General features: G+C 43.4%; 2 protein-coding genes across 2 annotated transcripts; one reads left to right on the forward strand and one right to left on the reverse strand.

Annotated features, from left to right (window-relative positions):
- Positions 1-202: 202 nt before the first annotated feature.
- Positions 203-1,159, forward strand: C1GALT1C1 (C1GALT1-specific chaperone 1). Its single transcript, XM_008944609.1, has one exon. The coding sequence runs from the start codon at positions 203-205 to the stop codon at positions 1,157-1,159; it is 957 nt and encodes a 318-aa protein (XP_008942857.1).
- A 3,190-nt stretch (positions 1,160-4,349) lies between these two features.
- On the reverse strand, positions 4,350-9,818 carry MCTS1 (malignant T cell amplified sequence 1; the record flags this gene model as incomplete). Its single annotated transcript, XM_008944610.1, has 5 exons — positions 4,350-4,572; positions 6,514-6,581; positions 7,611-7,744; positions 8,841-8,938; positions 9,666-9,818. Coding segments are annotated over 5 exons (535 nt in total), but the record flags the coding sequence as incomplete, so codon positions are not given.
- Positions 9,819-10,214: the final 396 nt, after the last annotated feature.

Below are 10,214 nucleotides of genomic sequence, written 5' to 3' on the forward strand. Positions count from 1 at the left end.
CGTCTGTCGGACCGTTAGCGGTACCGGGAGCCCAGACTGGGAACTTTCCTTCTGCCAGCACTCGGTCACCAGCCTTGTCCCGGTACACAGATGAGGGAGCTGCAGCCGGGCTTAGAGACTGAGAAATGTATTGAAAGGACAGGATCTGCAGCGGTCGGGTCATTCCTGTAAGTTCTTACAGTGCGTCTCCTTTCTAGGAAAAATGACTTCTGAAAGCAGCTCTTTCATGAAGGGTGTGGTGCTCGGAGGGGCCTTCTGCATGTTGGTGACGCTCCTCGGACACATTAAGGTGGGCCACGGGACTAGAGCCCGTCACCACGAGCACCATCACATCCAGGCTCCTAACAAAGCAGATGTGCTAAACCTTTCAGAAGGTGAACGCCTGGAGCTTAGCAAGAGCGTCCGTGTTTACTGTATTATCCTGGTGAAACCCAAAGATCTGGGGCACTGGGCTGCGGTGAAAGAGACGTGGAGCAAGCACTGCGACAGGGCGGAGTTCTACAGCTCCGAGAAGGTCAAAGTGTTTGATTCTGTGGCCGTCAACACCAACGACATGTGGGTGATGATGAGGAAGGCCTACAAGATCACGTACGAGCGCTATAAGGATGAGTTCAGCTGGTTCTTCCTGGCCTACCCGACGACGTTTGCTATCATTGAAAACCTCAAGTACTTCTTGCTGAAGAAAGACCCCTCGCAGCCGTTTTACACCGGCCACACCGTGAGATCCGGTGACCTCGAGTACGTCGACGGCGAGGGAGGGATCGTCCTGAGCGTGGAATCGCTGCGCCGCCTCGCCGGCGTCCTGGAGGACCCCGACAAGTGCCCGGAGCAGGGGGGGATGATCTGGAAGCTGGCCGAGGACAAGCAGCTGGCCATCTGCCTGAAGTACACGGGCGTGTTCGCCGAGAACGCGGAGGACTCGGAGGGGAAGGACGTCTTCAACACCAAGCCGGTGGGCGCGCTCATTAAGGAGGCCATGTCCAGCCACCCCCAGCAGGTGGTGGAGGGCTGCTGCTCCGACACGGCCGTCACCTTCAGCGGCCTGGCCCCCAACCACATGCACGTGATGATGTACGGCGTGTACCGGCTGCGGCCCTACGGCCACACCTACGACGACGCCCTCGTCTTCCTGCCCCCCGAGGGCTCGGACAACGACTGAGGGCTGCGCAGCGCCCGGGGTCTGCTCCTGCCCCATCTGGGGTTCCTGGCTCACGGCACTGGTGGACGAGTTGTTTTGCACACTGAGGTTTGGTAAAGCTTTTCATTTTAAACGTGAAGGAGGCGGTGAACTTTTTTTTCCCCTAAATATTTTATACAGAAATGCTTCTGGCTTTTGACAGGGCTGGAAGGGAAGATGTTTATGGGAAAAGGAAATGAAGTTTATATGGGGGGGTTTGTACATGTAAATATTTATTAATGACAACTCAAATGAACTTTAGTCTATTGCTATAAATATATTTTTGCAAGAATTCGCTTCTTTCAATTCTTCCAGGCATTTCTAGAATGTCTTTATATCTTTCTAAGATGTACCAAATAAACCTGACCACAGATTCAGTCTCAAAGACTAAATTTAAGCTATTTCCTTTACACTAAACCACACAATAATAGTTTGAGCCATGCTGTTCACACCTCTCTCTTCATGTGCAGCTTTCTAATCCAGTAAGGAATTAGCAAGGAGGAAGCTGACAAGAGATTTGTGAGGAAGTTGCAGCAGAATAATATGAAGTGACCTTTGGACAGCTGATTTTAAGTGGACAAAAGGAAGCGATAACTCTATTTGAGGGAGCATTAACCTGCCCAGGCAGCCTGTTAGCACAAGAGTAATTGCTCCCTTAAAATTTCACCTCAAGCGTAAGCAGATAAGAGTGAAAACAACACAGAACCTTTATTCTAGTTAGAAGTGCTAAAAACACTTAGAAGGAAGAAGGTGGTTAATTGGAAATAGCAGTGTAGTGTAGATCCATTTACAGGTATTTTAACACCCAGATGCAGGAAGAGCAACCTGTGCTTGCACTCCTAACCTCCAATTACACAAACCAGGCTACATGCACAACAAAGCAGCACACAGAACTCCCCCACACTGGGGTTGGGGGAGTGCTGGGTTTTTTCCTTGGTCTTTTAGTTTGTTTTTTTTACAACTGAGTGCACTTCAGATCAGTTTTATACATGTTACCAAGTCACGCTCCCTTCCACAGCAAGTGGAAATAAACAGCACTTCAAGATTTACTCCATGGTCCTGGGTGTTCCAGGACTTAAGGAAGGTACTACACTTACCTGCTGCAGCAAGGTCCATCACAGGCTCTGTTGGTGCTGCAGCATCCACAAAAGACCCAAGAGAAGATTCCAAGTTACCTCACCTTCCCTTCACCTTTCCTGCCCGGGGCCAGGTGAGGAACTGAAGCAGCTGCTTCCAAGCCCATGGGACTACCCATCTTTTTTTAAGCATCAGGTCCTTCATCTTTGACAGGAACAGCAAGACAGCCACTGCTGCAGAAGGGGAACCTTGTCTCACCTTCTGCACAGTCTCCTCCCTGTCAGTCAGAGCTGAGCTGACATGCAAGACAAAAACACATGTGATTGCTGCCAAAATCTAGATAAAACTTCAACTAGTGTTTGACATTTTGCTAAACTGATATACCAATTAATTTAAGCATGACTTGTATCTCCTTACAGAATCATTTTTAAAAGGTTAAACAGTTGGGAATACTCTGACAAAGCCAGATACAGGAAGTACCATTTTGATTGCAGTGGTGTTTCTGACATTGCAAAACATTCTGACTCCACTGCAACAGCAGCAGTCATAGGGCAAGTCAATGAAAAAGAATGGGAGTTCCCAGTTCAAATGGGAATAAATCTATTTATCACAGATTTGAGAGATGCTGTAACACAAGAGAAGACAGGATGGAAGGGGAAAAGGAAGCCCCAGAACTCAAGACTAGCTCGTTTTATGCAAAACAAAAAAAAGAGCTGCTGAAGCACAACCCAATTCTCCATAGCAGCAACAAGAAATTGGTACGTTTATAGTAGTAAAATGCATTAAAACATTCATTAGCATTCTGAAGGGAAGGTCTGAGGTGTGACCAAGCTCTTTTCTGTAACACTGCTGTAATAACCACCCTAATGTTTGTCTCCCTACAGGAATGGTTTCACATTTACCCTGTCATTTTCAAAAGTACAATCTTGTAAATAATGTTACAGGAGAAACTTCAAAGTAGCAGGTATTAGGTAACACATACCATCTGCCCTGTCTTTATTTGCCTTGAGAGTGATATGGAGAACACCTCTGCCAGCATCTTCTGTGAAGGTCCCAGGGTGGGGAAACCAAAGGTGCAGGAGAGCATCAAGAGGAAGCCCCTGCACAGCCAACTACGCTCTGCCGTTACCAAATACAAGTGTTAGAACAGAGACCTGAAATATTAACAAATGCTTCCAGAGACAGAGTTGTGGGTGGTAGACTGTAAAGTTTTCTTAGTTTATTAGACGATTCCATGGCACAGGCTGTTTTCCACAGGCATAGCTTTGGGAATGCAGCTGCTGAACAGAGTTGGATTATCCCAATGCACAGTGCTCTTTACCCCGTCCTGGCGCTGGGCAGGCGTGTGGCAGTGTTGCACAAGCTGTGAGCTCTTCTAAAGTTCCACCTGCAGAAGTCACTCCTGGCTACGCTGATAACAGTGTTTTACTACCATGCCTTTGTTGAACAGTGATTTTTTTTTTTGTTTCTGCTCCTAAAATAAGAAGGCAAAGAGGGAGTAGAGCATCAGGCACCACGTTGGCACACGCTCCGTTTGGAGTACGCCCACCACTGCTATGATCTCCACTGTAAGGAGGGTGGCATCAAACAGTGTTGGCAGGTAGAAAATTGAACACATATTCTTCAGATATGAACTAGCATAAAAGAATTTCTAGTCCACAAACCAGTTTAAGTTCATAAATCCTACACAGATAAATGCGTATTAAAAAAGAGAGAATCCTTAAGTAAAATACTGAAGTTAATGCTGTTAATAAATTAAGTTAAAAAATAAATGTCAAAAAAATTATTTCTCCATATTCAAGAAACAGGTAGACTAAAGTGATGTTCATCAGAAGGAAGAAAAAAACCTGAAACATTCCAGAGGTTTTATAAACTGTATTAATTATATTTCACATACACTTTATATTGCTCTTTTTGGAGAGCATAAAAATGTAAACATCTCTTGGCTTTTTCCTCCTTTTTGTTTAAAATAGTCTACTCACAGTCCCTGCAGGATCTTTCCATCAGATATCTTCAGCCACTGAAGACTTGGGTTTAAGACAAAACAAAAGAACTGTAATAAAAAGAAATCTAGAAAACTATTGTAGCCTAACAGTACTTTCGCATTCACTTGATTTATTTAGCATAGCCACAGAACAAAATAATTTGTACATTCAGTCACATTAAAAACAAGGAATTACAAAGCAGTCCACATTTAATCTAAGTGCATTCCTTTGGAGTAACAGTTCTGTTTGCTTCACTTGTATGTCTTCATATGCCAAAGGCCATCATTTAAATAGTGGATATTTTCAATACCAATCCCTTTGTTGACCTTCTCACTGTAGGGAAAAGGTACACAAGTATTAGCCAAGTATTAGAGCAATAAAAAAAAAAACAATACTTAAAGTAGAAAATGCAGCACTTGTGAACTGGAAGGGGAGATGCTATCCTCCACCAAGGCAGGATCTTCAAGAGCAGGTGGACAAGAAGCAAGTTTGTTATTCCAGGTAGCCACACTGCTGAGTGCTAAGAGGCCAATATTTACCTCCCATGTTTTGTCAACAACCCCTCACAGTATTTTTAGCTACTTCTTTGTGGGAAGCAGTTCTTCAGACAACACTTCTGCTACTTGTCTTAATTTTAGCATTTTTCTGTCAAAGTAGCACCAGCAGCTGGAAGCAACTCTCCCCCTCCCAGCACAGGTGGTGCCTGTGGAATCTGACAAGTTCTGGTTCCAACTGTGCCACAGACACCATCAAATGTGTGTAAGCCACTTGGCTGCTAACTGCAGGACACTGCCTACTTAATAAAGAATTACAGAGGCTAGGGCTTGCAGGATATTACAGACATACTCTCCTTCTCCATCTTTTGAGTCATGTCATCTTTTAAGAATTACTGTTGTGTGCATTGGATTTGGATTATATCTTTTTTTTTTTCTCCAGTATGTCATTCCACAAAAAAACCTAGTTTTGTCACAGCAAACAAGACATCTCCTAATTCTAGGACTGAGAACAAGTCTCATTCCCCTGGAGAATGTAAGGTACTGCATTTAAGTTAAGTGTTCCATTACTTAGACAATTTGTCCAGAAGTAATTAAGAAGGAAAACAATGCTGCATTAATTGCATTAACACATCATCTGTCACAATCACACCCAGTGACTGAAAGCAAAGGGTTCACAACTCCTGGTTTGAACCCCACCACACAGACACGTGCTGACAGGGCTGTGTTCTCCTCTCCAGCTCACGCTGCTCCTCAGGGGAACACACCCCTGGCTGCAGGGCTGCTCCATCTGAAGTTTGGATCAGGAATGGGTTTGCAGGACCGCAGCAGCTCGCTGCAGACAGGACTTAGGCAGAAGTGGCTGCTCTTTCCACCTGCTCTTGATGCACTGCAAAGAATCCTGAGGAATGCAATTCCTCAGCAGCTACAGCAGGTCCAAATCCAGGCTGATGCAGTCCCACTCTATCCCTGTCCTCTGTAACACATTCCCACCTCTCTCCCTTGTGCTACCATCACTACTGAGGACTACAGAGTGACCCAGTAGAGAAGATGAACCTGCTGAGAGTTCTCCCCACAATAAAGAGTGGCTTGTTTTCATCAAAATCAGCTTCCCCACCCACACAGGTGCTAGGCAGGGCTGGAACCAACAGAGCCCAAACCTGCTGGGTGCACCTCACATCCTGCTGCGAGACCTTCTAGAACTTAAAACGATCAAGTGGTTTAGCTGCTTAGAGATAGCTCAGCACTATCTCAATGCCAAGAGCAAATAACATACATTTCCTTTTTCTGTCTCTTTTCCTTCTCAAGTAGTTTTCAGTTGATGTTTATTCCCTGAACAGCCCTCTACAACTCGGTCCCTGCAGACAAAAGTCACTTCAACATCTTCACATCCCCTCAAATCCAAATTACATCTCTTGCCCAGCCCAGATACTAAGTACCCTATACAAATATTTCTTTGCTCAGCAAGATCTTTGAGAACATGATCAGAGAGCAAAAAAATACTAACATTCAGCAGTAGTACTAGTGTTGTGCATCTTCAAATCCATATTCACAAGAAAAGAGCTATTTTTATTCAATTTGATAAACAAGTAAATAGGGAAGGGATTCCCTGCTCCTCTTCCCCTGAACGTGAATCAACAAAATGAAATCCTAGAAATTTCTGAAGGACAGATGCAGCATCAGTGATGCAGTAACCTTGACAGTGGTGCTTACATTCCAAACTAAAACAGGAGAGTAGCGACATGGGACAGGTTACATTTCATATTTTTGAAGCACTTACATGTCCTCAGCTGACATCTTCATTACTCCCACACACAATGCATGTTGTTTGCCCTCTGCCATTATTGCCTACATGTTATCGCTAAGGAAAAGAGGTTTTTATATAAAGCTGTTTCAGAAAAATAAAAAACAATGAGGAAACAACTTTCTTTCCAAAGTTTCAAAATCCCCTGCTGGACTTTTACCCCTTTAGCAATTCTAGAGCTCTAGCTCTTTAAGATAAGCAGAACAATGGACTGCAGTTAACAATTGGAGCACAGTGTGTAGAACAAAGCATGTATTTGTGAACTTCAAACAACAATTAGAGAAAAAGACTCTACACTCCCAGCACTACACTCAGAGATGACAGTCACCCTTTCTGAAACAAAACTGCACGTGTTTCTGGAGCCATTTTAGATTCCAAGGCACAGAAGAATTGAGACACAAATCTAAACAGAAGTACTGAAATCAGACGTGTCCTTTTCAAAGCTCAGCAACACGTGCTGCTAACTGCTGATCTTTTCCTGTAGCATCCACCTATCACCAAAAGCAGCACAGCTTGGTATCAGCAATGCTGTATGTGCTCGGAGTTTCAGCAACAGAATGAGCAGGACTGAATTAGCATAATTTCCTCATTTTACATATGCTCGTTTCATCAGACACACTGAACAAACCATGACTACAGCAAACATAATCCTGAATGTCTTTCTGAATTCCCTAGGAGCAGAAGCAAACTATTCTACAACGGAAGGAGACACAAGATTAAGGAGGCAGAGGACAAAGTATACTGTCCCTCATCTGTATTTACAGTTCTGCATAAAATCACAAAGGAGTTCCACTTATCAGTTAGATTACTGGAACAGCATCCCACCCAACAGCACAGCAGGAAGAGTTACTTGGTGTGGAACATCACAGTGAGTTAAAAGAAAGAAAAAAAACCCCACACACTTAGAAATTATTTTAACTGTGCCAAATAACACCTGAGCCTTTGCAGCTCTTTTCAGATTACTAGTTATTCCACAAAAAGCTGTTAAAATCCAAAGTAATTCAGTTGATCAGCTGAGAACACAAGAACAGAAACTCATCTCCCAGCAGGCAGTAACTCACAGAGAAGGATACAACCACAGTATCAACAGCAGCAGGGTACAGTTTTGCTCCAGGAGACGTCAGGCCAGGGCACATTATATTGGCTCCGCTTAGTACAAACTTAATGGCGCCTTTATCAACCTGCTGATGTGGCAGAATAAAAGGGTCTAGGAGGGGAGAGACACAGCATTACAGTTAACAGGGCACAAGGACCACACACAGAACCCGTTACCAAGTCAAGTTTAGATGGGGCAATTAGAGCTAGAGTGTGCTGCGAGGGTAGGAAGCTTGAGAAGCAGTTAGCAGAGCTCCTGCTGGGCTGTCCTGTCCCAGAAGGACCCAAGTTCTGTTCTCCCAGACCACACCTTCTACCAGAGAGCCAAAGGGTAACCCAGCACCAGGCCTGTGCCCCCTGCAGACTCAGGCACTCATACACTAACAATTTTAACAAGTTCCTCCAGAGAAAGCCACCAGGTAGGTGCCCACGTGACGAGAGGCCTTAAAACCAAGGGGTCTTAAATCCTTCAAATGACATCTGTAACCTCTCACATGAAAAAGCAGCTGCTTAACATTAACAGGACAAGAAAAAAGGCAAAGATGGATGAAATTCATGAAGGCTGTCAGCTCTCCAAGCCAGCCTTAAAGTGCATACACCTTCTTCAAGTGTTTCAAACATGGAGATCAGACTGAATAAAATTTTTAGGGACACCTACACTCACCCAAGTAACACAAGCGAGCAGGAGAGAGAGAACAGCAAGAAAAATAGTGCAAGGTTCTTTATAAGTAAAGAGCATGCATCATAAATTCTTATAGGAGACAAGAATACACAACATCACTGAACTCATGACTAAAGAATGTTTTCCTATGAAGAACCTGCAGTATTTGGAAGGAACCAAAAGGGATTTAAAGGAAAACTTGAAAGAACAAATAGACTAACAGCAAGAAGTTTAGATCTCTGCCCTAGGGAAACCTCTCTCAAGTTTTTTTAGCACAGCTTAGCACAATTTAATTCTTAGAAATCAAAGTTCAGGTTGCTTAACATACAGGGTTATGATAATTATGGGGGAAGCAAACCAATTAGACACCTGAAATAGGAAAGCAATAAACTACAGTTGAGAAGGTATAATATATATTCCAGAGCAGAACTTAAAGTTAGACATGCATGCAAGTAGAAAGTCATTTCTAATTTAGTTCTCTAGAGGTCCTGTGGAACCAGGTACTGACCCCTTCTCCCCCCACTGCTGTCATCCTCATGAAACTTACATTTGTGAAGCAACCTTAGTGTGGGGTAAAAAATCCCTTCTCTTTGTCTGAAGAACAGCAACTCCCCATTCACAGTGAGGATTTCTATATGTTCATGACTGCAAGAATTAAAAAAAAAAAAAAAATAATAATAACTACTTAACTCTTTTACAGTTTAAAAGAAATATGTCACTTCATAGAGCCTGGTCTATCTTGGCATCTGAAAATTAAGACAGTCAATTTGCAAGAAAATTTAAAACTAGAACTTTTTTAAATGGCTTGTTCTTCAACACTGGCCTCCTGCACACTCAAGGGAAATAAAAAGAAAGAAACAAAGAGAAAACCTACAGACAAACATCCAGCTGTTCAAAAACTGTATTTCTTTAGGTCTTTGTAAATGCAACACAGAGAGTGGACAAGGAGAAGAAAACAGCAAATCTACACTCTATGTAAAATCAGTAAAAGAATCCAGATAACATATGGAAGCCCAAAACCAATACACAAAAGCTACTGGAAGCTACCCAAACAAGTCTGAGCTCCCATACCCATAAAGCTGAATGCTTTATGCCAAGGGAGTGACAGTATTTCAGGAGCTGGCTGAGAGTTCCCAAACATGTTGCATGCTCACTACTAGGCAGCATTCTTGTTTCCCTCAAGCATCCTGCTAGCAAACACCTTCAAAAGCATGAGGAACACACACAAACTTTCTGCTCTGGCCATTATTACCAACTAAGAAATGACAAGATGCTTTTCAAAAACACTGGGTTCATCTACAGTACAAAATAAACCTACAAAGGAAGCGAAACTATCACTTTGGAAGCAAAGTTTACGAGAAAAGAAACTTACCATCTTACTATTTTGACTGGGTCTTTCTTTGGCATAATTTGGTTTAGCCATGGTTCAATAACAGGAAACTGGTCTATCAGCTGGTTCTTAATACCTTTAATAACTGAAGTCTTCAGCTGGATGCAGTTTGACACATTCTCCTTTTCATCAAATCTGCCAAGGGAGTGACAGTATTTCAGAAATACACAATTTGCTGCCCCAAAGATGCTGCATCTCAGCAGCTTAAAACAAGCAGCACTACACCCATCCAACTTTCAAATCTAGGGTTTCACAAGGCTTAAAATTTGTCCCCTGAGAACACTGGGCTGAGGGAAGGCAGGGGGGTCCCTACTAGTGGGTCATCTTTGTCCCTGAATGGGACACCCTAGTGGGAGATGTCCTTGCCATGGGCAGGGACGTTGGAACTAGATGATGTTTAATGCCTCTTCGAGCCCAAACCATTCTGATTCTAAAGTTTGTATACATTCACAAAACATGTTTTCAGTCCCACAGAAACAGCTTGGGCACACAGCGGTATTTCATTCCCCTGGCAGAGCACTCGTTGCTGGT

Source organism: Merops nubicus, unplaced genomic scaffold (genome assembly GCF_000691845.1).
Source record: "Merops nubicus isolate BGI_N331 unplaced genomic scaffold, ASM69184v1 scaffold50037, whole genome shotgun sequence".
NCBI lineage: Eukaryota > Metazoa > Chordata > Aves > Coraciiformes > Meropidae > Merops > Merops nubicus.

Excerpts from the sequence above, each read along its gene's own strand:
- C1GALT1C1 (XM_008944609.1), top strand. The coding sequence starts at position 203 with ATGACTTCTGAAAGCAGCTCTTTCATGAAGGGTGTGGTGCTCGGAGGG.